Source organism: Carcharhinus amblyrhynchos, unplaced genomic scaffold (assembly GCF_965287045.1).
Source record: "Carcharhinus amblyrhynchos unplaced genomic scaffold, sCarAmb.v2.hapA scaffold_69, whole genome shotgun sequence".
Classification (NCBI taxonomy): domain Eukaryota; kingdom Metazoa; phylum Chordata; class Chondrichthyes; order Carcharhiniformes; family Carcharhinidae; genus Carcharhinus; species Carcharhinus amblyrhynchos.
The window spans coordinates 1029906-1057566 of NW_027649809.1; the positions used below are offsets into that span (position 1 = coordinate 1029906).

Here is a 27661-nt window from a genome sequence, read left to right on the forward strand (position 1 = left end):
AACAAGTTTCCACTGACTCCTCGGTTTGCGGCTATGTGTGGTTTCAATCTTGGTGCTGACAAATGGGGGAATCTGGAGATCAGGACCTCGTTCCTGGCCTGTGTGGTTCAGAATGATGTGAGTCTCTCTTTCTTTCAGGAGAAACCAACACCAACTTGATAGTGGGGTGATTAAAATATGATTTTTCAGTAGTGTTTGGAGGGGGAAGCTCTAACAATTGGAGGTGTCCTTATTTTTAAAGTGAAAATTAGCCTTCTGGGGCAGAAAGAGACCATTTGGCATTCTGACTTCCCCAAAGACCACCTTGCCCTATCTGCAATGACCATGACTTGTCCATCTAACCTGCATATGCCAGACCAGAATCAACCCAAGTTCTTAGCACTAAGGCAGCAATGCTGCTATTTTTGGTGGGGGCAGTGCTAACCATGTGGTAAGATTCCTTGAGGCATCGATCCTCAAGAGGATTTGAACTAACTGTTGATGGTGAGGAGAAAAGCGTTCCAAGTTTTTTTTAACAGAACAGACCCTTAATCCCAACTTGTTCATGCCACCCTCTTTCAAACCACTAAGCTAGTCCCAATTGCTTTATCCATGTTAACATAACTGTCTTAAATGCTTCTAAGACAAAACTGTACCCACCTCCTACTAGTAGCTTATTCCAGACACTCCCCACCCCATGGGGAGAAAATTGACCCTTTTTGCATCTCCCCATTCTCTCCTCAAACCTGTGCCCTCTAGTTTTAGGCTCCCTACCTTTTTTGGGGGGGAGGAAAGAGACTATATCGTTGATCTATGCCCCTCTATCTTTTAGACATCTAAGATCAGCCTTCTACATAAATGAGTGGTTTCTTCACTCAAAGGATGGTGAATCTCTGCCCATTGAAGTGGTGGAGGCTGCCTCACTCAATATCTTTAAGACGTGGGTTGATAAGTTTTTTTTTTTGGGCAAGGGGATTAAGGGTTATGAAAAACTGCAGCAGGTGACAGTGCAGAGGGACCTGGGGGTCCTTGTGCATGAGTCGCAAAAACCCAGCCTGCAGGTGGTCAGGAAGGCGAATGGGATGCTGGCCTTCATAGCGAGGGGGATTGAATATAAAAGTAGGGAGGTCTTGCTGTGGCTGTATAGGGCATTGGTGAGGCCGCAGCTGGAGTACTGTGTGCAGTTTTGGGCGCCGCACTTGCGCAAGGATATTTTGGCCTTGGAGGGAGTGCAGAGGAGGGTTACTAGGCTGATGCCGGAGTTGAGGGGGTTGAGCTATGAGGAGAGGCTGAATAAACTAGGCTTGTACTCGTTAGAATGAGGGGAGATCTCATTGAGACATATAAGATGATGAATGGGATGGATAGGATAGAGGTGGAGAGACTCTTCCCGCTCAAAGGACAGTAGGACTAGGGGGCACAGCCTCAAGATAAAGGGGGGGCGGTTTAGAACAGAGTTGAGGAGGAACTTCTTCACTCAAAGGGTGGTGAATCTCTGGAATTCTCTGCCCGTTGAAGTGGTGGAGGCTGCCTCGCTAAATATCTTTAAGATGTGGGTTGATAGCTTTTTGATAAGCGAGGGGATTAAGGGTTATGGGGAGAGGGTGGGAATGTGGAACTGAGCCATGACAGATCAGCCATGATCTTATTGAATGGTGGGCAGGCTAGATGGCCTACTCCTGCTCCTATTTCTTCCACCCTCTCCAGGGGGATCTAGAATAGGGTGCCAATTATTCTGCCCCCCCCAACACTTTTTCAAAACATACTTGGAATCATAGAACCCTACAGGGCAGAAAGAGGCCCTTCAGCCCATTGAGTCTGCACTGACCACAATCCTACCCCCATATCCCTACACATTATACCCTCTAACCCACACATCCCTAGACACTAAGGGGCAGTTTCTTAGCAAAGCCAATCAACCTAACTCCCACATCTTTGAACTGTGGGAGGAAACCCACTCAGACATGGGGAGAATGTGCAAACTCCAGTGACCCAAGCTGGGAATTGGAGCTATGAAGAAGCAGTGCTAACCCACTGCTGCCCCAAGATAGATGTGTCCCCATGCAATCCTACCACTAAAACGATATCTTTGACATTTTTTGCCATAAATATATTTGAAACTAGCTGGTAACTATGCAGGAAAACTGCATCCTGGATTAACAATACCTACCATGTAGATGACTATCTGCAGTGGTAACTGATCATGCTTAACAATGGGTGTTGTAATGGACTGTAGCAAGTTGAACTTGTCTTTTGGCTCATCCTCTTCAGAATGATGACACCTTCTCCCTCAACATCCACCTGAACATCGAGCACCAGTCCATTCCTGGATTCTTCACCACTCTCTCTTTCTCCATGACTTGTGGACTTGGATACCCATGGGGTTCCAGAGAAATAGTTTGTGAAGAGACTTACATGGAGGTAAGATTCTGTCTTTTGTGGATGTCCTCTTCAATTTGTATTGGCTGCCAAGCAACTTGACCCAACAGCTATAATCACCATCTTGACTAGACGACCATAGGCCAATTGGGTGCCTTGTATTCCCACTCTCCATAAGCACTCCAACTTGTGCTTGAGTTGCAAACCCTGGATATTTCCTGTATGCAAATGCTGCAGTTAAATCTTAGTCAAATCTTCCCTTGGCCCAACTAGTAACTCAAGGATACAACCTGATCTTTGTAGATTTGCAAATTCATTACACCCCCTGCAGTCAATGGAAAGATGAATCTAAGAATTGTTGATGTTGTCTTCAAGATGTGGGACTTTCCTTTCCCCCTAGGTTTCTGTTAGAAGATTATTCCCTGGAATTGCTGAAGAACAAATGGAAATGGAGGACTGGGAAGCAGTTATACCAGCAGTAAGTGACTCCTGTATAGAGGTGTATCTTGTATAGCAACACTGACATTTCATGGCAATGAATGAACAATTTCAACATTGTTTCAGTGAAGTCACATTGAGGTGTTCAATGTCCTATTGGGGACCACCATTGAAAAGCCAGACAGGAACTCACTACCAAGGGAGGTAGTGGAAGTAGAATCAATGAGGTTTTTAAGGGGTGTCTGGACAAATACATGAATGGAGGGATATGATCCCCCAAAAGAGTAGGGGACTCTTCAGTCAGGCAGCATGGTCAGTGCAAGTTTTAAAGGGCCTGTTCCCAGTCTGATATTTTTTTGACCTTTTTTTAAGGATTGAGAATGTGCCTTACAGGGGAGGCAGTGGCCTGGTGATATTACTGCTAGTCTCTCAATCCAAAAACTCCAGCTAATGCTCTGGAGACTTGGGTTCAAATCCTGCCATGGCATATATGGTAGAGAGGTGGACTGGTGGTGTTGAGATGGTGGCATGGGCTCATTGGGCCTGCTTCCCAGGCTGATTTTTGTTTGTTTTTATATATAGTGGAATCTGAATTCACAAGAATATTTTAGAGCTAAGAATCTACAGAACAATTGTCAAGGGAAAACATTTCCTAGAACCCTACAGTGTAGAAAGGCACCAAGTCTGCACCAATCTCAATCCCACCCAGGCCCCCCCATATATCCCTACACACTCTACCCACTAATCCCTCTAACCTAAGCATCCCAGGACACTAGCCAAATTGTTTTGGCAAAGCCAATCAACCTAATCTGCACATCTTTGGACTGGGAGGAAGCCCACCCAGATATGGGGAGAATGTGTGCAAACTTCACACAGTGACCCAAGCTGGGAATTGAACCCAGGTCCCTGGCACTGTGAAGCAGCAGTGCTAACCCACTGTGCCACAATCTGATGTTCCTTTTTTGGGGTAGGAAATCTGCCATCCTAGCCTGTTCTGACCTACATGTGACTCCAGAGCCCCAATGTAGTTGACTCAACTGCCTGCCAAGCCCCACCTAGGGATGGGGCAATAAATGCTGGCCAGCTAACAACTCCCATTCCATGGGAGTGGTTGGCACTACCTCACTGTGCCAGGGAACCAAGTTTGATTCCTGGCTTGGGCCACTGTCTGTGGAGTTTGCACATTGTCCCCATGTCTGTATGCCTTTCTTTTGAGTACACTTGGTGGATTGGCCATGCTAAATTGCCCCTTGGGGAGCAGGGGGACTAGCTAAGGTAGGGATTATGGAGTAAGGACCAATGGGACTGTGTGCTCAGTGCAAACTCAATGGGCCAAATGGCCTCCTGATCTGTGGGATTTGACAAATTCAAGTCATGGCAGCCACTTTGCATGCATCCTAAGGATTCCTGGTCTATCACCTGAGCAGACAGAACAGGCCATTCATCCCCTCCAGGCCAGCATGATGCCTAGCTAAACTAAAGGATAGTCAATATCCTTCCATTCACATTCTATTCATTTGCCCTTGAGTGATGTTATCATACCTGCTCCCACTACCTAAACCCCCTAGAACATCCTCTGCTAGGAAAAAGCATCCAACTATTCACTCTCTGTGCCAATCTCCATCAGGTCAAAAGGAAAAAAACAGGCCCTTTGGCCTAATGAGCCTGTGCCACCATTTTAACATGTCTCCCCCTCCACCCATGACCCTTATCTATTGCTTATGGCATTCCACATTGAGGGGAAAACTAATTTGGGGACAATTTATTACCTCCAATCAGCCTACTAGCACATCTTTGGGGTGTGGGAGGAAACCAGAGCACCTGGAGAATGTGCAAACTCCCACAGACACTGGCCCAAATCCATGTGTCTGCACAGCAAACAGTGATAGTCACTGAGCTGTTGTCTTGCCCAGCATCTGGTCCAGTTTATGTGCACACTAACAATGTGAAGCACTAGGCTATTCTCAAACATCCAAGAGCAGCCCTAGTACAACCCATCGTGTCTGCCCCTTGTTGGACAACAAGGCAGACCAACTTAAAACCTGTGAATTAAAAGAGAAAAACATTTATCATTCCACATCCTTATACATTACCAGGGACGTCCCAATGGTAACGAACCTTATTTAAAACCATCTCCAATATCCCTCCATCTCCAACCCACTCATGTGCCTGTTAAGTTACTCTTAAACAACTCCAGTGTGTTTGCCTCCACCACCTTGCTTGGCAGAGCATTCCATACCCCCCACTACCCTCTGTGGAAAAACCTCCCTCTAATATCTGTTGTACCACCCCCACCCTAAGCCTATGGCCACTTGTACAGTGTGTCTCTAACAGAGGAAATAGCTTACCACTGTTTACTCTGTCTTGGAGTTTAATGTAGAAAAGTGTGAGATAATTCACTTTGGCAGGAATAACAGATGTGTAGAGTATAGGGCTAACAGGAGGACCCTGAATAGTGTGGATGAACAGAGGGATCTAGGTGTATGTGCACCTAGATCCCTGAAAGTTGGAAATCAAGTTGATAAGGTTGTTAGGAAGGCATACGGTGTCTTGGCATTTATTGGTAGGGGGATTGAATTTAGGAGCCACAGTGTCATGTTGCAACTGTACAAAACTCTGGTGCACTTGGAGTATTGTGTGCAGTTCTGGTCCCCACATTACAGGAAGGATGTGGAGGCTTTGCAGAGGTTTACCAGGATGTTGCCTGGTATGGAGGGGAGGTCTTATGAGGAGAGAGAGGGATTTGAGGTTTTTTTTTGCTAGAAAGAAGGTGGCTAAGAGGGGATCTTATTGAAACATATAAGATGATTAGAGGTTTAGATAGGGTGGATAGTGATAGCCTTTTTCCTCGGATGGAGAAAGCTAGCACGAGGGGGCATAGCTTTAAATTAAGGGGTGGTAGATATAGGACAGATGTCAGGGGTAGGTTCTTTACCCAGAGGGTGGTGAGGGATTGGAATGCCCTGCCAGCTGCAGTTGTAAATGCGCCTAGTTTGGGGGCGTTTAAGAGATCCGTGGATAGGTTTATGGACAAAAAGGGATTGGTTTAGATTAGTGGGTCATTGCTTTTTCTTAATTGGTCGGTGCAACATCGTGGGCCGAAGGGCCTGTTATGTTCTAAACCCTTCATAATCTTGTACCTCTTTGATCTAACTATCCATTCTGTGTGCCATTAATCTCCATCAGGTCACCCCCTCAACACTACTTCCAGTGAGAAGCCAAGCTTATTGAACCTCTACTCGTAGCAAATACCATTCAGACCAGGCAACACTTTGTCTATGTCTATATAGATGACCATTAATACCTTAAATGACAGACCTAATAATAAGATTCTTGTGTAAGCCCTAAAGTGGGACTTGAGCCAATAACAAGCTCAATCAGTTGAGTTTTTAATCTTGATGGAAATGTTGCTGTCACTCTTGGTGTGAGTTGCTTTTGGAGGACGCTACTCTGGTATTGGATCAGTCTCTCTAAAATGTAGAGAAGTTTTTTGTGCTGAGCTTGCTTGCCATCTCTTCCAGGCTCAAGAGGCCATTACCTCAGTCTGGCAGATTGTATTTCAAGTGACTGATGGGGAGGTGACCCAGCTGAAGACGATGACCACCACACAAGCGCACTCTCTGGGATATGGCGTCAACACTACTGCTTCCCGGGTTGTGTTCCGAGCTCCGTACAAATCCAATGAATCAAGTGTTATAATGGTCAGTCCCATTCATAGTATCTCTGAGCTAGGATTGTATCAGTACAGTGAATAGATAGGGCAGCAGTGGTTAGCATTACTGCCTCGCAACACCAGGGACCCAAGTTCAATTCCAGTCACTGTGTACAATCTCTGCACACTCTCCCCATATCTGCAATGGTCTTTTCTCCCACAAGACAAAGATGTGGATTGACTGTCAGGGGGATTAGCAGGGTAAATCCCCTACAGGAATAGGGGAACTGGTAGGATTGTGGTTAGTACACTAGGCCAAATGGCCCCCTATACTGAAGAGGCTCAGATTTTGGTGTAAACTAACTCTCAATCCACTTCTGAAATGCAATGGATTTCATATTGGGTTTTTTGCATACATTTCTAGAACACAAATGCTTGTGGTTGTATGCAAGCAACCCAAAAGTGCTAGCACAAGATGCAGGTGTCATTGGCCAGCCCAGCAGTTGTTGCCCTTGGGCCAACTAGCTTCTACTTTATCTGAGTAGACCACTGTCTCCTACAGGAGATCTCCATCAACAACAAATTGAGACTTTAATTGCTTATTTTGTTGGATGGGGGTTTGAACTTTAGATTGCTAGTCCACTGACAGGACATTACAACCCCCCCCAATTATGAGCTAAAGTGTAGCTCTTCCTCTACCCTGCCCCCATCCAAGTCTGGGTCAGGACAGCTGACATCAATGATGGTGCTGGATATAATGAGGAGTGAAGTCAATTAACTACTTGTAGTTCCTGAACACTCTCTCAATGCATTATTCACTATGGAGTCTAATTGGTCCACTATCCTTTTTTCCTAAGATTGACAACATGCCAGTTGAAAGCATTAAGGCAACAGTCTTCTACAAACAAAGATGGCTGATCCTGTTGGTTGACAGCTCAACTGCCTGTCCAATTGGTAAGTTCAAGAGAACTCCATCCTCATCACCTGACTTTTTTTGAACTAGTTGGTTCTTGAGGCTGGGTAACCATCCTTTAGTTGTTGTAATAGCATCTACTTAGGAGCAAGCCACTCAGTCCTTTTTGTGCCTGTTGTTCATTATGGTTATAGTTGATCATCCAACTAGACATATGAGACGTATAAGATGATGAATGGGATGGATAGGATAGAGGTGGAGAGACTCTTCCCGCTCAAAAAAGACAGTAGGACTAGGGGGCACAGCCTCAAGATAAAGGGGAGGCGGTTTAGAACAGAGTTGAGGAGGAACTTCTTCACTCAAAGGGTGGTGAATCTCTGGAATTCTCTGCCCGTTGAAGTGGTGGAGGCTACCTCGCTAAATATTTTCAAGAAGCGGGTTGATGGGTTCTTGATAAGAGAGGGGATTAAGGGTTATGGGGAGAGGGCGGGAAAGTGGAACTGAGCCACAACAGATCAGCCATGATCTTATTGAATGGCGGGGCAGGCTCGAAGGGCCAGATGGCCTACTCCTGCTCCTATTTCTTATGTTCTTAGTTCCTCTTATCCTCATTCCCTTCATCCAAGAGCTATATCTAGTTCATTCAAATGCTTTGGGTAGAGTTTCACAACTCTTCATGCCTTCAATGACACCAATTAGGAACATCCTATTGCAATTTGGTTCCTGAGTTTGCCCCTTCCCAACAAACTCCTTGTACATTTCTTTTGCCATCAAGTGTGATCCGACCAATTTGAAATCTCAGTCCTAACATCCTACACCCCTTGAGGAAACCCAAAACTGTACTTCCAGTTATCTTAAGACCTTTTGTGTAACTGCAGCAAGACATTCCAATTACTGAAACCAACTCCCAATTCTTTCTTTTCAGGTCCTACCATCTTGAAGGACAACAAGCTAATTTGGCCCTCACCAAGGATTCTGGATCCTCTGGTATTCCCAGCTAACATAACAGCAGATATGGTGGTCATGGGCATCGATGGCAAGTTTCTGGATGATAAAACTCTGGAGAAGAGAGGCTATGAGCTGTATGTCAATATGTCTGTGATAGCCATTGTCATTCCAGTTGGGGCAGAAGGAGGTGTGAGTAAGGTCAGTTCATCACTATTCTCTCTCAATGGGGGGCATATTCTTGCCTGGCATCTTGGCACAAACCTCTCTGCTGTAGTCTGAGAATCATGGAACATACAATGCTGAAGGAGGCCATTTTTGGCCCTTCCAGTCGACACATTCTTACTGAGGCCCATTCCTGAGCTAATTAACTTCTATATGTCCTGGGTGGGACACTTGAGGGACTCCCTCAATGTGGAGTGCCATAAGTGTAGACATGAGGGGACTCTCAATGGCAGCACAACCTTTGTTGGGCCAAAGGGCCTGGTTCCCATGCATGTTCTCAGCCAATCCACCTACCAGCACATCCTTCAGACTGGAAGGAAATAACAATGTACAAACTGGGGTACAGTGGCTAGTACAACAGCCTCACAGCACCAGAGATCAAAGTTCAGTGACTGCCAGTGTAGAGTTTGTACCTTCTGTGTATCAACAAAAACAGGCCCTTGGCCCAATGAGCCCATGTCACCATTTTAACATTACCAGTCCCCCTCTACCCATGACCCTTATCTTGTGGCATTCCACATTGGAGAACATAGAACATAGAACATAGAACATAGAACATAGAACATAGAACATAGAACATAGAACATAGAACATAGAACATAGAACATAGAACATAGAACATAGAACATAGAACATAGAACATGCCCTTCGGCCCACAAGTTGCGCCGATCACATCACCTACCAACCTACAGACCTATCTATAACCCTCAATCTCATTAAACCCCATATACTCATCCAGAAGTCTTTTAAAAGACCCCAGCGAGTTCGCCTCCACCACCACTGACGGCAGCCGATTCCATTCACTCACCACCCTCTGAGTGGAAAAACTTACCCCTAACATCACTTCTGAACCTCCCTCCCCGCACCTTAAATCTGTGTCCTCTCGTAGCGACCATTTCAAACCGGGGAAATAGCCTCTAAATTGTAATAAATTGTCCTTGAATTAGTTTTCCCTCAATCAGCCTAATAACTCATCTTTGGGGTGTGGGAGGAAACCAGAGAAAACCCACCCAAGCATGGGGAGAATGTGCAAACTCCAACAGGCTCTGGCTCCAAATCCATGTGTCTGCACAGCAAACAGTGAGAGTCACTGAGCTGTCATGTTGCCCAGCGTCTGGTCCAGTTTAAGTGTACACTAATGCTACTTTCAAACATCCAAGAGCAGCCCTCTGGGAGGAAGCTGATGCAAATGTTCAATGGATTGGCAATGCTAAACTGACCCTAATGTCAGGGATGTGGTGATAGGGCATGGCTGGGATTGTCAGTGCAGACTCAATGGGCCAAATGGCCTCATCTGCACTATTGGGGATTGTACAATAGTAACCCAAGGCTAGAACTGGGGCCCTACTGTGCTACCCCCCCCTTCCCTTGCTCTTCAATTCAGATGCTAGAGTTTGGACCATATTTCAGTTGTCTAGACCTGTTACTTAACACCCTTGAGCAAGCCTACAATAGCACCTAGTTCTCATGAAGATTGTAACCCTTAGGCTAAGATTTGTCAACCTCCCCTTGGAGGTTACTTAACACCCATCACTATATCCTGTGCACAGATATGGGAGCCTGTGATGATCCCCCAGGGCTAACATTCTTATAACTAAATTCTCTCATGGTTTTTTGAGTGAGTTTCACTATGGGAATACAGCGTATTCAATTCTAAAACTGTTTCAATCTTTAGCCATGGTTAGCACTGTTGCTCACAGCACCAGGGATTGGGTTCAATCTAGCCTTGGGTCACTGGAGTTTGTACACCTTTCCCCTCCCTGTTTGCATGGGTTTCCACCCACAAGATGTTGGGGGATTGTCCATGCTAAATGACCCCTTGGGGTCAGGGATTAGCTAGGGCAAATGGCTGGATTTGTGCTCAGTGCCAACTCAATGGGCCAAATCTATTCTGCACTGCATAGTCAAGTCCACGTAGGGTGCAGAGTCTAAGCCATTGGCCTCTGAGGTGTTTGTACAGGTTAACCTAATAACTCATTGCAAACCCAGCTTGCAGGTGCAGCAGGTGGTCAGGAAGGCAAATGGGATGCTGGCCTTCATAGCGAGGGGGATTGAATATAAAAGTAGGGAGGTCTTGCTGCAGCTGTATAGGGCATTGGTGAGGCTGCAGCTGGAGTACTGTGTGCAGTTTTGGGCACCGCACCTGCACAAGGATATTTTGGCCCTGGAGGGAGTGCAGAGGAGGTTTACTAGGCTGATACCGGAGTTGAGGGGATTGAGCTATGAGGAGAGGCTGAATAAACTAGGCTTGTACTCGTTAGAGTTTAGAAGAATGAGGGGAGATCTCATTGAGACGTATAAGATGATGAATGGGATGGATAGGATAGAGGTGGAGAGACTCTTCCCGCTCAAAAAAGACAGTAGGACTAGGGGGCACAGCCTCAAGATAAAGGGGAGGCAGTTTAGAATGGAGTTGAGGAGGAACTTCTTCACTCAAAGGGTGGTGAATCTCTGGAATTCTCTGCCAGTTGAAGTGGTGGAGGCTGCCTCGCTAAATATTTTTAAGAAGCGGGTTGATGGGTTCTTGATAAGAGAGAGGATTAAGGGTTATGGGGAGAGGGCGGGAATGTGGAACTGAGCCACAACAGATCAGCCATGATCTTATTGAATGGCGGGGCAGGCTCGAAGGGCTAGATGGCCGACTCCTGCTCCTATTTCTTATGTTATGTTCTCATGAGCAAGCACTTCTATGGCATAGAAGTGAGCATAACTTGGCAGTAACAGTCATTTTTCCCCCTCCTTTTCAGAGTCATGCAGTCAACAACACCTATGGAATAGTCTACACCATCCACTTGCTTCTAGAACACCAGTGGTTAGACCAACTGCAGGAACTGACTCAACATAGAGTATATCGCCTGGCATCCACACCTTTCATTCCTGAAGTTCCCAATGTTATTGGTGAGTCCTTTTTTTTTTTTGAGGGATATTCTTTCACTTGCTCATTGCAAAGTACTTTGGTCGCCAATCTTTTCTCAAACTCCATTCTCCCCACACCATCTCTTGGTGAAGGTGGACATGGCTCCCAGAGCCTTAAGTCATGAAGTCTTGAGTTTGCCATCCTATCTGAGAGGATAGAACAAAGCTTTGGCATTTAACTAAAGATGCACTCTGACTGGATTGTACCCCAGTCTACAGGAATGAGGGTTTGGAACCCCCCAGTTACAATCCATTGGGCTCTTGAGTAGTATTTTTCCCTTGACTAGGGTAGGCTTTCAATGCCCCAGATCTGCTTCAAGGTGAGTGCCTGACTATTCTGGGGGAGGAAATTTAATGGTATATTGCATGATGACAGCTCATCTGTTTTTATTATTTCCCTCTTAGATGCTGACACTACTCGCCCCAAGGAACACTTTAATATCTCAGTTGGCCCATTCCTCCCTGATGTGGAGATCCTGTCCATTGGTGTGGCAAACAGGAATCTCTCTGTAGATGACATGAAGAAACATGGATATGATATTTACCCTGTCGCCAATCCTAATGGTACCATTGGCTTTACTATCATGGTGGATGTTGGCGCACCATTCATCAAACAGCAGGTACCTTTCAAGCACCAACTCTTCAAGAACACTTGTCATTCTAAATCCACTTGTGGCCTGATTGTAGGGATCCAGGAACACACTGCCATAGGGTGTACAAGTACACAAGCAGGAAGTGGTCAAAAAGGCGTGCTTGCCTTCAATAGCCAGGGTATTGAGTTTAAAAATTGATAAGTCACATTGCAGCTTTATAGAACCTTAGGCTGCACTTGGAATATAGTGTTTGATTCTGGTCACCACTAACAGAAGGATGTAAGAAATAGGAGCAGGAGTAGGCCATCTAGCCCTTCAAGCCTGTCCCACCATTCAATAAGATCATGGCTGATCTGAAGTGGATCAGTTCCACTTTCCTACTTTCTCCCCATAACCCTTAATTCCCTTGCCTACCAAAAACCTATCTACCTGTGACTTAAATATATTTAGCAAGGTAGCCTCCACCACTTCAATGGGCAGAGATTCACCACCCTTTGAGTGAAGAAGTTCCTTCTCAACTCTGTTCTAAACTGCCCCCTTATCTTGAGGCTGTGCCCTCTAGTCCTGCTATCCTTTCTAAGCAGGAAGAATCTCTCTACCTCTACCCTATCCATCCCCTTTATCTTGTGTCTCTAAGATTTCCCCCCCTCATTCTTCTAAACTGAGTACAGACCCAGTCTATTTAGTCTCTTAGTCTAACCCCCTCATCTCCAGTATCTAGTGAACCTCCTTTGCACTCCCTCCAACACTAATATATCCTTGTGCAAGTGTGGTGACAAACTGCACACGGTACTCCAGCTGTGGCCTCACCAGTGCCCTGTACAGTTGCAGCAAGACCTCCTACTTTTATATTCTATCCCCCTCACTATAAAGGCCAGCATCCCATTCACCTTGATCACCTGCAGACTGGGTTTTTGCAACTCATGCACAAGGACCCCCAGGTCCCTCTGCACTGTAGCATGCAGCAGCTTTTTGCCTTTTAAATAGTAATCCCTCCTACTATTAGTTCTGCCAAAGTAGATAACCTCACACTTGCTAAGTGGAGGCTTTGGAGAGGGTACAGATTTACCAGGATGGTGCCTAGTAGGTAGGGCATTCTCTGAGGAGGTTGGAGAAACTTGGTTTGTTCTCAGTGGAGTGAGGGAAGTTGAGGGGCAGCTTAATAAAAGCCTACAAGACTGGGGGCAGGGACAGTAGATAGTCAGCTATTTTCCTGGGTGGGGAATCAAATTAGGGGACAAAGTTTAAGAGGTATCTGTGGGTGGAACTGCCAGGGGAGGTAGTGGCAGTGCATACAAAGACCCTCAAGGGGTGTTTTGACAAAGCCATCTTAAGAGGGATATTTTTTCCCCCTTGGAGTAGGGGAATTTTTAGTTCATTCAGTGCAACTTGGAGGGCCTGTTCCTGTACTTTTTTTTGCCAAAACCCAGTGTTTATAAACTGCCAGTGTAACTTCAAGTCACCCACTGTACAATATTGCAAACCCAGCCATGTATTTCTCCAACTGACAATATAACTTGATTTCTCTAGTATCTCCATGATGACATCAGAAGGTATACAATGAACATGACTCTAATCTTCAACATCATCCCAGATGATGAGGTCTTCACAATCCCTGTGGTTATCATCACTGATGTGCATGATGTTGGTGAGTACATTTTTGGCTTATCCCATGAATACATAACTTGCCTGCCACACTGTTGTAACACTCCTACAGTCTACAAGTGTACATCTTAGTACAACCAATATCTATTTTAACCCACCCAAGTTGTTTTCTTACAAGAAAATTCTAAGTCCAATACAAGACCTTGACTTTGTGTGACTGGCAAGCAGATATTGGCCTTTATCTGTGGGCTGAGTAGTCAGTCATCTGCATAGTCTGGCACTCTGGTTCTGGTCTTACTACTTTTTTCTAGTTGTGGTGGCACCCCAGTTGGCAATGGTCACCATTTTGTAGCTCATGAGGGTCAGATTCCTAGTTGCACAGCACCCTTGTATCCTATTGGGTTTCATGACCCTTTTGAATGGTCAATAGGACTTGATTTTCTTCCCCCACCAAATCAGATGCTGCCACACCAAATCTCTGGGTGTCTGGAGGCTCAGGTCACAAACCTCCCACCCTATAATATGGAGTCAGTGCCCTTCACTGTCACACAACCTAGTGACAAGTCCCATCATGAAGATGACCATATCCTGTTTTAACATGACAAGCTAGTCTGTCTTTTAATTTTTGCCCAATTGTCCCAGAGTGATTTACAAATGGCCACTTTTTTTTTTAGATGGTCTATTTTTGGCCACATCGCATAACCCTAAATAGGGTTTGAATGCTACAGTCAGATCTCAAAATTAGCAGGGGTAACAGGAACAAAGACCATTCAGCCCATCAAGCATCCTAAGCCATCCAGTAGGATCATGGATGATCTGACACATACCAATTTCCCCTACTTATCCACAATATTACAAAGACTCTTGTTCCAAAAGCTTGCCCTCGAGTGAAGGGATTTCTCCTTGTGGTAGTCTTAAATTAGTACCCCCCCCCCCCCCCCCTAGATAATCATCAAATTACATCACTTCTCAATTCCAATGAATCTCAACCCTTTTGCTCAAGGAATTATCCTTGTGAACTTTCTGCATGTGGGACCTGTCACCTTCTCCCACTATCTAATAGTCAGATGTACAACATTGTTAGCACTACCTCAGTACCAGGGACCCAAGTTTGGTTTTTTCCCAGCTTGGGTCACTTGTATAGAGTTCACACATTCTCCCCATGTCTACATGGGATTCCTCCCACTCTCTGCAAAGAATGTGTGCAGCTAAAGTGCATCAGTCATGCCAAATCCTAGTTTTAGGGGATTAGCAGGATAATTGTGGGGATAGGGTGGGATTTGGTGCAGGCTGAATGGCCTCCATACTGTACAGAATCTAGGCTAAACTGGCCCAACTTGTCCATGCCAACAAAGGACTACTTGGGGTAGCACTGCTGCTTCATAGCTCCTGGGTTCGATTTCCCAGCTTGGGTCACTATCTGTGGTGTTTGCACATTCTCCTTGTGTCTGCATGGGTTTCCTCCAGGTACTCCAGTTTCCTCCACAGTCCAAAGATGTGCAGGTTAGGCTGATTAGCCATGCTAAGAAATTGCCCCTTAGTGTCTAGGGATGTGTAGGTTAGAGATTAGTGGGCATAATATTGGGGGGGGGGGGGGTGGTAGGGCCTGGGTGGGATTGTGTCCAGTGTAGACTTGATGGGCCTCCTGCACTGTAGGGTTCTATGATAATTCAGTGTAGGAAACTAATTGGGTGCATCAAAGCTCTTAACATCCATCCATGTACCTGCCAAAAATGTATTTAATTGTAGCCACCTCCAGCAGCTCATCCCATACACTCCCCACCCCCTGGGGGTCAATGTCTCTTGTACCTTTTTTTAAATCACCCCTTTGCCTTAATCCTACACCAAATGTGGGACTGTCCCCCCCCCAGTCTAGGAAAAGACCTTGGCCATTCACCTAATTGTACAAGGTGGTTTGAGATCTTAAATTCTGAAGCTTATAACCAAGGTCTTAACCCTGGCCTCCTAGGCCAGGGGGGACCATGCAGACACTACAACAGATGAATGAATATCGCTCAACAATCACCAGGCAAGAGTGTTCCCTCCCTGTTGGTAAACACTTCAGTGGGCACAGGCATTCAGCCTCTGACCTTCAGGTAAGCGTTCTCCAAGGTGGCCTTCACAACACACCAGAGCAGAGACTGATAGCCAAATTCCACACATGAGGACACTCTAAACAGGGATCTTGGGTTCATGTCACACTATCTGCAACCCCCTTGACTTGCCTGGGTTTGCAAAACCTCACTCGCTGTACTGTCTGGAGACAATACACATCTCTTTAACCTGTGATCAGTGATCCTTCCACACACATTGTCAGCCACTTAAGACTTGAACAGCAGGTTAGATGTAAAGATTCGCATTCTAATCAATAATCTGTAAACTGTCTGCTTTATACACTCTGTCTGAGGCCAGAACTTTCCATTCACCTGACGAAGGGGCTAACCTGAAAGCTAGTGAATTTACAATCAATCGGTTGGACTGAAACCTGGTGTTAGACTTTAAACATGGGGATGGCAGTGATGCTGTAATCTCTAACCATCTTTCTCTTCCTCCAGTGCTTCCAGTTCTGGTTGGTTACTGTGGAGATGCAATCCTCTACCTGACCCTGAAACATGGGAACCTAGATCATTACTGGCTGCCCTATGTTGGTAATGAATTACTGAGCTTTGAACTAGCTCAGACGTACGGCTACATGACAATGGAGAACGGCACACACTTTTACTTGGCAGTTCCGTCTTCTGCTCCTGGAGTAGTTCATGAGGTACCCCCACCCCTTGCTTTTACCAGTCTCTCTCCTACCTTGCTATGTAACTGCACTCTAACCATGCAATCTAACTCCCTTCAGGCAATCTCTCTGCACAAATTGCAAGCTAAGATTGATTTCAGTCTGAAGGACAACCAGACACTGGAGGTGTACAGTAACTTCACAGTACGATGTACCTTCTCAATCCCTCAGGAGGAAGTCTTGGGTAAGTGAGCAATTTGCAAAGTGCTCCTCCAACATACCAAGGCTCTCTTTTCTAAAGATCTTAGAACAAATGTATAAAATTTGCTTTTTTTATTCCAGTGTGTTTCCAAAACGGTACTGTTGCTGTGACTGTCAAGTCAACAGTAACCGTCCCAGACATTGATGTGCGTAGACTGGTGTTGAGGGATCCGACCTGTGGCCCCAAAGACCAGGATGGGACCAAGGCACTGTTTGTGTTTGACATCAACTCATGTGGAACCATTGCAAGGGTAAGCAGACTTAGAACCATAAATTACAGCTCAAACAGGCCTGTCTGGGTTTTTGGTCTAGACTTGCACTTGGACCATATTCCTCCACCACCACCCTCATCCATGTACCTGTCCAACTTTTTAATGTTAAGTGACCCTGCATTTGCCACTTTATCCACAGCTCATTCCACACTCCACCTAATCTGAAGAAGCCCCCTATATTTCCCAAACTTTCTCCTTTCACCCTTAACACCTTTTTTTTTCTCTTTCCTTTAGTGGAAAAAGCCTGCTTGCATTCACTATCTAATACCCATCAAAATCTTATACACCTCTCTCAAATCTCCCCTCATTCTTCTACACTCCAGGGAATTAAGTCCTAACCTATTCAATCTCTCTAACTCAGCTTCTCAAGTCCCCAGGCAAATTACTTTCTCTTGAGGATCTCCCAAAAATGGTTAAAGCAACAAGATTTATTATAACTTGAAGTGTAACAAATTTCTATCATTTTCCGCCCCCCCCCCCATCCAAACAAGCCCTCACCACCATTTTAACATTACCAGTACCCCCTCCACCCATGACCCTCTTGAGTATGGCATTCCACATTGAGGGGAACTAATTGGAGGTAATTGTCCCTAAATCAGGCTAATAGCACATCTTTGGGGTGTGGGACAAAACCAGAGCACCCAGAGAAAACCCACAAGCACAGGGAGAATGCACAAACTCCCAGACACTGGCCCAAATCCATGTATCTGCCCAGCAAACAGTGATAGTCACTGAGCTGTTGTGTTGCCCAGCATCTGGTCCAGTTTAAGCGTACACTAATGACATGAAGTACTAGGCTATTCTTGAACATCCAAGAGCAGCCCTAGTACAACCCATGGTGTGTATGCCCCTCATTGGACAACAAGGCAGACTGACTTAAAACCTGTAGATTAAAAGGAAAAACATCATATCATTCCTCATCCTTGTACATTACCAGGGATGTCCCAATGCTAATGGACCTTGTTTTAAATAAAAAATCTCCTATATCTCTCCATCTCCAACCCATCCATGTGCCTGTCTAAGTAACTCTTAAACAAATCCAGCATGCCTACCTCCACTTTGCTTGGCAGAGCATTCCATACCCCCCAACTACCCTCTGTGGAAAAACCTCCCTCCAATATCTGTTATACCTCTTTTCTTTTTCCTTCCCCTTCACTCTCTAAGCCTGTGGTCCCCTCATATATGTCCTTAACAGAGTAAACAGTAGTAAGCTATTTCCTATCTATACCCTTCATCTGGCATACCTTAGATTTCCCCCCCAATCACCATCTTTCAAAGGAAAAGAGCCCCAATTTGCTCAATCTTTCCTCATAGCCCAGTCCTTCCATAGCAGGCAACATCCTGGTTAAACCTCCTCTACACTCCAGAGTCTCCACATCCTTCAGTAGTAAGGTGACCCTAGGGGAATGGTCACTGCTGGACTAATGAGCAAGACACTAATAGAATTAAAATGACAAAATACTTGGATTTGCCAATTAGCTTGGTTTCCCCTAGCCTAGTTTCTGTTTTTCAGTGAGCTGAAGTTTTTATTCACTTGTGGGACGTGGGTATCACTAGCTGGCCAACATCTCGTATCAACCACATTGCTGTGGTTCTAGAGCCACATAGGCCAGACAAGGTAAAGATGGCAGATTTCCTCTGAAGGACACTAGTGAATAGGGGTTTTCCAACAATGGTTTCATAATACTCAACTCCAGATTTTTTTTTGGGTGAATTTAAATTATAACATCACCCATAGTGGGATTAAAACTATTTCTAGTTAATAGCCTACCAATATACCACTAGGCCATCAAAACCTCCCATGAATATCTCCTGACATGGAGAGCTATAAATATAATTGACAGGCCATCCAGTCTAGCCTGTATCTGTTCACCACAACTTGCACCTGCCCTGCTTCATTAGCTTTGTATTCTGGTTAGGGGGTAGTCACCTAAGTATCCACAACTCCCCTTGTGGCAATGAATGCCATATTTGGTTATAATCTTTCCCTGTTTTAATTTGCATTGTGTGACAATCTCTCACCTCATTTGTTCCTACAAATTCTCTCTCTCTCTCCAGTTCACAAAGGACTACATCACTTATGAAAATGAAATCTCTTACCAAAAAGAGAGTGTACCACTTGACTACCCTATAATAACCAGAGATCCTGACTACAGGTAGGTGTGGGGTAAGCCTTGAAATGGGACATCTTGGGAGATTAATTGTGGCATTGCAGCCCCATCTGGTATGAGAATAGAACCCTACAGTGCAGGATGAGGGGGTTGGGACTATGAAGAGAGACTGAATAGACTGGGTCTGTACTCATTGGAGTTTAGAAGGCTGAGGGGGGATCTTATAGAAACTTGTAAGATAATGAAAGGGATGGGTAGAGGTAGAGATTCTTCCTGCTTAAGATAGCAGGACTAGAGGGCACAGCCTCAAGATAAGGGGGGGAATGCTGTTTAGAGTTGAGGAGGAACTTCTTCACTCAAAAGGTGGTGAGTCTCTGGAATTCTCTGCCTGTTGAAGTGGTGGAGGCTGCCTTGCTGAATATATTTAAGTTGTGGGTAGATAAGGGAGTTAAGGGTTATGGGGAGAAAGTGGAACTGATCCACTTCATAGCAGCTATGAATGGTGGGGCAGGCTCAGGGCTAGATGGCCTACTCCTGCTCCTACTATGAGCCTGTACTGAACACAATCCCACCCAAGCCCTACACTCATATCCCTACATATTATACCCTCTAACCTACACATCTCTGGACACTAAGGGGCAATTTATTGGCATAGCCAATCAACCTAACCTGCACATCTTTTGGACTGGGAGGAAACCCACACAGACACAAGGAGAATGTGCAAACTCACCCAAGCCAGGAATCAAACCCTGGAGCTGTGAAGCAACAGTGCTAACCACTGCTGGTATTAATGTGCCCAACACTCCAAGACATACCAATTTTTTTCCCTGGTGGAGTTCAAAGGGAAACTTGTAGGGTCGTAGCATTTATCCATGATGATCTTCTAAATAGTGGTGCTGCCTAAGGAACCTTAAGTTACTGCATCTTTTATAGAGTTGCCACTTCAATGGCTATTTGGATGGAGTGCCACTTGGGCAGGCTGTGTCCTGGGTGGTATTGGAACTCAACTCTACTTGGGCAGTACCCCAAAGGTAGATGGTGAGTGACTCGCAGCAGGATTCTCAGTCTCCAAGTAGTATTGTCCCATATCCAGATGCTTTGAATGTTAAACTCTTGTTGAGGAAACCTTGCACTAACTTACTCTGAATTTGTCTGTCTCTTTTTAGATTAACTATCTTGTGTCGTTACCCAATCAACGATACTTTGAGCATTCAAGTCCGTTTTGGATTCCTCCCTGCTGGGTTCCAAGTTGTTGAGGGTTTGTCACTGGTCAGACAAAGTAAGTCCCCAAACTCAGCTGGGGGGTGGTGGGTGCAGAAAAGGCATAGATGCAACCTACCATTTGATCCTGCTACATAACATCCATTCTTCTTTGTCTCCAGGTAAAGAGGTAGAAGTTCTGAATCTGCATGCAAGATTGGCCCGAGGTATTGGCATGACTTAGACTTGTATAAGAAATAGGAGCAGGAGTAGGCCTTTGAGCCTGCCCCACCATTCAATAAGATCATGGCTGATCTATCGTGGCTCAGTTCCACATTCCCACCCTCTCCCCATAACCCTTAATCCCCTCTCATCAAAAACCCATCAACCCACATCTTAAATATTTAGCAAGGCAGCCTCCACCACTTCAATGGGCAGAGAATTCCAGAGATTCACCACCCTTTGAGTGAAGTTCCTCCTCAACTCTGTTCTAAACCAACCCCCCCCGCCTTATCTTGAGGCTGTGCCCCCTAGTCCTACTGTCCTTTCTGAGCAGGAAGAGTCTCTCTACCTCCTATCCATCCCATTCATCTTGTGTCTCAATGAGTTCTCCCCTCATTCTTCTAAACTCTAACAAGTACAAGCCTAGTTATCTAGTTTATTATATTTAAGTCCTCTTGCTCCCAGAGCAACATGCCTTGCACCAGGCTGGTACACCATTTGATGTGACCCCAACATAGCTAATTATATTAGTGTAGCCTTTAGTGTAGTGCAGCTGGAGTACTGTGTGCAGTTTTGGGCACCACACCTGCGCAAAGATATTTTGGCCTTGGAGTGCAGAGGAGGTTTACTAGGCTGATACCAGAGTTGAGGGGGTTGAGCTATGAGGAGAGGCTGAATAAACTGGGCTTGTACTCGTTAGAGTTTAGAAGAATGAGGGGAGATCTCATTGAGACGTATAAGATGATGAATGGGATGGATAGGATAGAGGTGGAGAGACTCTTCCCGCTCAGAAAGGACAGTAGGACTAGGGGGCACAGCCTCAAGATAAAAGGGGGGGTGGTTTAGAACATAGAACATTACAGCACAGAACAGGCCCTTCAGCCCACGATGTTGCAACGACCAGTTTAAAAAACAATGACCCTCTAACCTAAACCAAACCCTTTCCATCCATAAACCTATCCACGGATCTCTTAAATGCCCCCAAACTAGGCACATCCACAACTGCAGCAGGCAGGGCATTCCAATCCCTCACCACCCTCTGGGTAAAGAACCTACCCCTGACATCTGTCCTATAACTACCCCCCCTTAATTTAAAGCCATGCCCCCTCGTGCTAGCTTTCTCCATCCAAGGAAAAAGGCTATCACTGTCCACCCTGTCTAAACCTCTAATCATCTTATGTTTCAATAAGGTCCCCTCACAGCCACCTTCTTTCTAATGAAAACAACCTCAAGAACGGAGTTGAGGAGGAACTTCTTCACTCAAAGGGTGGTGAATCTCTGGAATTCTCTGCCCATTGAAGTGGTGGAGGCTGCCTCTTAAATATTTTTAAGACGCGGGTTGATGGGTTTTTGATAGGAGAGGGGATTAAGGGTTATGGGGAGAGGGCGGGAAAGTGGAACTGAGCAGCGACAGATCAGCCATGATCTTATTGAATGGCGGGGCAGGCTCGAAGGGCTAGATGGCCTACTCCTGCTCCTATTTGTTATGTTCTTATGTTCTTTTGCTATGAGTCAGGTATATAAAGATTCCTACACAACTTAGAACAAAAACAGGCCCAATGAGCCCATGCTGACATTTTAACATTACCAATCCCCCCTTCCATCCCTGACCCTTATCTATTTTTATAGTTATTGTTTTAGGCTAGAGTCCATTACTGTTTGATACCAACTGGGACACTGTGCCACCAGATCTTGGAACAGTAGTTGGCACTGCTGCCTCACAGCACCAGAGGCCTAGATTCAAGTCCAGCCTCAGATAACAACAAGGAGAATGTGTTGTCCAGGTGCTCTGGTTTTCCTTGCACAATAACAAGTGCAGGTTGGGTAGGTTAGCCATGCTAAGTTGTCCCTTTTTTAAGAGCCCAAAGATGTCAAGTGAAGGGGATTTCTAGACTCTAACTAGAAGCAGGAGTAGGCCAGCCAGCCTTTAACCCTGATTCATTTTTGATTATTGAATTCATACTCTGATTTCCCCAGCCCCAAGATCTATAATGTTTTCAAACAATTTTTAGCCTCTACTTTCTGTAATAGTGAATTCCACAAGCCTCTGGGTGAAGAAACTTCTCACCTCAATCCTAAAGATTACCCCTTTTATCCTCAAACTGACTGCCCCCCCAAGTCCTAGATTCTCTCCCACCAGAAGGTAGATTCAAAGAATGGTCCCAGTTAGAATCTTGTACACTGGAGAGATTCCCTCACTCCTAGTAAGCCAACCCATGGTTATGGAAGGTGAACCATAAGATGGCCTGATGGGTTGTCACTGCAGACAACAATGGCCTTTCTACACTGCAGGGATTTTGATTCTTTTTTTTTGTCTTGCTAGATCTATCCTACACTAGTTTCTACCAAGACGAAGAGTACCCAGTGCCTGTCCACCTCTCTCAGCCCCTGTACTTTGAGATTGAGCTTCTCTACAACGACTCCAATGCTGAGTTGTTCTTGGAAAACTGTTGGGCAACTCCATCAGCGGAGATGGCTGGCCAGCCCCAGTGGGACATTATTGTGGATGGGTAAGTGACGATCTTGATAACCCACTACTCTACCAGTTGGCCACTCATTTTGGGGAAATGGGAGCTTTCTCACTATTGGACACTCATGTAATTCAATCAATGACAGATCTGAAATGGAATGAGCCTGTTCTACCATCCAATATTCCTTCCTTTTCTCCCCCCCCTCCTCAAACAACCCTTTCTGTCCATCACCTTGCCTCTGAATTCATCCAAGTCTTATTTGAAGACTTGGAAGCCCATCAGGTAACTTCATCAGTGTTTCAGTCCACCTTGTTGTCTAATGAGGGGCATGCACACAGTGGGTCATGTGTGGGCTGCTCTTGGATGTTTCAAGAGTAGCTTAGTACTTTTGTGTATGCTTAAAACTCTACCAGCAGATGGGCACCACAATAGCTCAGTGACTATCACTGCGAGCTGTGCAGATACATGGATTTGGGCCAGCATCTGTGGGAGTTTGTACATTCTCCCTGTGGTTGTGTGGGGTTTCCTCCCACACCCCAAAGATGTGCTCTTAGGCTGATTGTAACAAATTATTCTCCCTTTTTTAATCTGGTTTCCAATGGGGGGGGGGGTACCATGAGCATAGACTTCTCTCAAGGGTAGAGGAGGAAAATATTGCGCCTGCACTGCCATCTTAACATCAGGACAAAGGGGCCTGTTTTCCATGCTGTTCATCATCTCCTCATTCAATGATTAGTACAGTTGCCTCACCATCAGGGACCCAGGTTCAAATCACCAAGATTGGGGGAATGGCAAATTGTGCGGAGGGTGTGGAGAGTCTACAGAAGGATCTAGATAGGCTGGGCGAATGGGCCAGGAAATGGCAAATGGAATTTAATGTTGGCAAGTGTGAGGTGGTCCACTTTGGTAGGAAGGATTATTACTTACGGGGTGAAAAACTGCAGCAGGCGACGGTGCAGAGGGACCTGGGCGTCCTTGTGCATGAGTCGCAAAAACCCAGCCTGCAGGTGGTCAGGAAGGCGAATGGGATGCTGGCCTTCATAGCGAGGGGGATTGAATATAAAAGTAGGGAGGTCTTGCTGCAGCTGTATACGGCATTGGTGAGGCCACAGCTGGAGTACTGTGTGCAGTTTTGGGCGCCGCACCTGCGCAAAGATATTTTGGCCTTGGAGGGAGTGCAGAGGAGGTTTACTAGGCTGATACCAGAGTTGAGGGGGTTGAGCTATGAGGAGAGGCTGAATAAACTAGGCTTGTACTCGTTAGAGTTTAGAAGAATGAGGGGAGATCTCATTGAGACGTATAAGATGATGAATGGGATGGATAGGATAGAGGTGGAGAGACTCTTCCCGCTCAAAGACAGTAGGACTAGGGGGCACAGCCTCAAGATAAAAGGGGGGGCAGTTTAGAACAGTTGAGGAGGAACTTCTTCACTCAAAGGGTGGTGAATCTCTGGAATTCTCTGCCTGTTGAAGTGGTGGAGGCTGCCTCGCTAAATATTTTTAAGACGCGGGTTGATGGGTTTTTGATAAGAGAGGGGATTAAGGGTTATGGGGAGAGGGCGGGAATGTGGAACTGAGCCACAAATCAGCCATGATCTTATTGAATGGCAGGGCAGGCTCGAAGGGCTGGATGGCCTACTCCTGCTCCTATTTCTTATGTTCTTATAAATGGGGCAGCACAGTGGTTAGCACTGTTGCTTCACAGCTCCAGGGACTTGGGGTTGGGGGGGGGGGGGGGTCAATTTTCCTGGCTTGGGTCACGAGTCTGCACATTCTCCTCATGTCTGCATGGGTTTCATCCCACAGTCCAAAAGATGTGCTAGTTAAGTTGATTTGGCCATGTTCAAAATTGCCCCTGAGATGTGTGGATTAGTAGGTAAATATATAAGGATATGGGGGTAGGGTGTGGGTGGGTTTGTGGTTAGTGCAGACTCAATGGGCCTCTTTCTGCACTGGAGGGTTTGAGGATTCAATGAAATCCCAGTTTGGGTCACTTTACACTACACTATCTATGCCAAATTCTCCTGTTAACCCGTCCAAGCATCTCCAAACCAAACAGGGTGCCAGAGTATGCTGTGAAGAAGATTTTCTTCACTAATGTGAGCTAGTCCCTCCTATATATGCTGAAAGCCCACCAACATCTCAACTTAAACTAAGGAAATTTTGGCATGTCTGCTCTAAGTACCAACTTTTACACATAGAAAGCATAGTTCCTACTCTGGCCACACCTAAATAGGTCACATACAAAGCCCAGTCTATCTCAAAGCGCTTCTCATCCATTGATACTATCTACACTTCCTGCTGCCTCAGGAAAAGCAACCAGTATAATTAAGGACCCTTAATTCTCTTTTCCAACTTCTACTGGGGGGGATACAAGTCAGAGGTTGCATCAATTAGGGGTTTTCCCTGCTGCCATTAGACTGACCTTTCTCTACAGCCTAGTTCTGACTAACATCACATTAACCAGTGGGATGAACGAGTACACTATCAAGGGCAGGAGTCTTAGTGTTGAAGAGCAGAAGGATCTTGGGGTCCAGGTCCACAGGACTCTTAAATCGGCCTCGCAGGTGGAGGATGTGGTCAAGAAGGTGTATGGTGTCCTGGCCTTCATTAATCGAGAGGATTGAGTTTAGGAGTCGGGAGGTAATGCTGCAACTTTATAAGACCCTTGTCAGGCCTCATTTGGAGTATTGTGCGCAGTTCTGGTCGCCTCACTACAGGAAAGACGTAGAAGCTATTGAGAGGGTGCAGAGGAGATTTACAAGGATGTTGCCTGGATTGGGAGGCATGCCTTATGAGGATAGGTTGAGGGATCTGGGACTCTTCTTTTTTTCCTGGAGAGACGAAGGTTGAGAGGCGACCTGATAGAAGTTTATAAAATGTTGAGAGGAATAGATAGGGTGGATTCTCAGAGGCTATTTCCCCAGGTTGAAATGGTCGCTACGAGAGGACACAGATTTAAGGTGCGGGGAGGGAGGTTCAGAAGTGATGTTAGGGGTAAGTTTTTCACTCAGAGGGTGGTGAGTGAATGGAATCGGCTGCTGTCAGTGGTGGTGGAGGCAAACTTGCTGGGGTCTTAAAGATTTCTGGATGAGTATATGGGGTTTAATGGGATTGGGGGGTTATAGATTGGTAGGTGTTGATGTGATCAGCGCAGCTCATGGGCCAAAGGGCCTGTTTGTGCTGTAGTGTTCTATAACCCTACTAATATGTAGTTCACTTGTATATTATAGTGACCCTCAGCACTTGGAGGTGTCTAACTCATCCAAACAAATCCCTTATTTGATTTTTTTTAATGGAGATTTTGCTTTTTTTTTTCCAGGTGTGAAAACAGCATGGAAACTTACAAAACCACCTTACACCCAGTGGCCTCAAGGGATGTGAAGAACCCCTCATCACTGAAGAGGTTTGAAGTTGAAACCTGTGCCTCCAATAGTTCTGCTGGCCTGCAGGGCCTGGTAAGCAGTGAAGATCGGTGAGCTGGTAAACTAGTGTTGTTCCCTCTGTTTTGACTAGTAACTTTTTTCTCCTCTCTCTACCCCCACAGGTTTACTTCCACTGCAATGTAGCAGTGTGTGACAAAAGAAATCCAGATTCTTGTGGAAGGAAATGTTCCACTAACAAGAGAGGAGGTAATATTGTGCTGGGCTTGGTACTCTTTCCCCACTCAGTGCGCTAAGCACCATGTAGCTGTATCCCCAAAGTTGAACCAAACTAAGTCACAAGGCTTGCATTAACACTGCAATGAAGCAACTGGAAAACCCCCTCCTAGTTGCCACACACCTAGTCAGGTACATAAACAATCCTCCCTTTTTTACTCAGGGTTTGGAATGCCCTGCCTGCAGCAGTTGTGGACTTGCCCACTTTAAGGGCATTCAAATGGTCAATGGATAGGCATATGGATAACATTGGAATAGCTTGGGTTAGAGGGTCATTAGATTGGAGAGCCTGTACTCTAATGTTAGATCACCTATGCTGTGGTGTTGTGCATGGAACTGGCTGCATTTAAGATGTATCTTGAACAGAAATAGAGCATTCCTCCTGCCACACTACTATTTAGCCAAAGAATCCCTACAGGGCAGGAGGCCATCAAGCCTGCATCAATGGAAATCTCATCCAAATCTCTCCCCACAATCACATTTGGATTGCTAGTTTCCCCCATGACACTTGAGGGACAACTGAGCATAGCCAATCAATTCTTTTGACTGTAGGAGGACACCCATGTATACATGGTAACCCATGTCCCAGGCAGCAGTGCTAACTACCACACCACTCAGTTTGCACGGCAACTTGATTTCACTTGTGTCTACGCTCTTGCCCACATTCAGGCCACACCATTAACCATTCTGCCCGAGAGTTTCAGACTGCTGTGTCCTCGGGACCCATCAACATTCTGACCGGAGCGAACCAGTCTCCAGATCACAATATTAGTGATGGTAAGTGACCCTCAACTTGCAAGCTAAGTGTGATTTTTATAATATCTAATCTTGTTATGGGGGAGAGTTGACCTGAACTGTAGATCAAAGCTCCACTGGGGGGGGAAAGCACTATTGGAACACAAGTGGCTTGCAGTGTTTGGTTCTGAATTAGTGACTTGATCACCTAATCTTGGCTCTGAGTCCTCTCTCTATCTTTGTTCCAGGAACTCACTGGAAGCTTTCCTGGGTGGTGGTATTAGCTGTCGGTGCAGCTGTACTGGGCGGTATCCTACTCTTTGTTGTGGTATGTGCCTTTAAATCCAGACGCCACTACTGA

At 45.7% G+C, this 27661-nt stretch overlaps 1 protein-coding gene across 1 annotated transcript; it reads left to right on the forward strand.

Moving 5' to 3' along the window:
* LOC145337745 (uncharacterized) lies at positions 1–27661 on the forward strand. The gene is made up of 20 exons (XM_080182585.1): positions 1–117; positions 2251–2400; positions 2759–2836; positions 6318–6513; positions 7322–7402; positions 8287–8507; positions 11279–11429; positions 11853–12067; positions 13571–13688; positions 16201–16406; positions 16491–16614; positions 16713–16882; positions 18962–19059; positions 20181–20293; positions 20397–20441; positions 22760–22946; positions 26229–26364; positions 26454–26538; positions 27235–27342; positions 27549–27661. The coding sequence occupies exons 1-20, from the start codon at positions 34–36 to the stop codon at positions 27659–27661; spliced, it is 2679 nt and encodes an 892-aa protein (XP_080038711.1). The 5' UTR covers positions 1–33.

Excerpts from the sequence above, each read along its gene's own strand:
- LOC145337745 (XM_080182585.1), top strand. The coding sequence starts at position 34 with ATGTGTGGTTTCAATCTTGGTGCTGACAAATGGGGGAATCTGGAGATC. Across the intron at positions 2,401-2,758 it reads GTGAAGAGACTTACATGGAG|GTTTCTGTTAGAAGATTATT; the intron begins GTAAGATTCTGT and ends CTTTCCCCCTAG. Across the intron at positions 22,947-26,228 it reads TGGGACATTATTGTGGATGG|GTGTGAAAACAGCATGGAAA; the intron begins GTAAGTGACGAT and ends TTTTTTTTCCAG.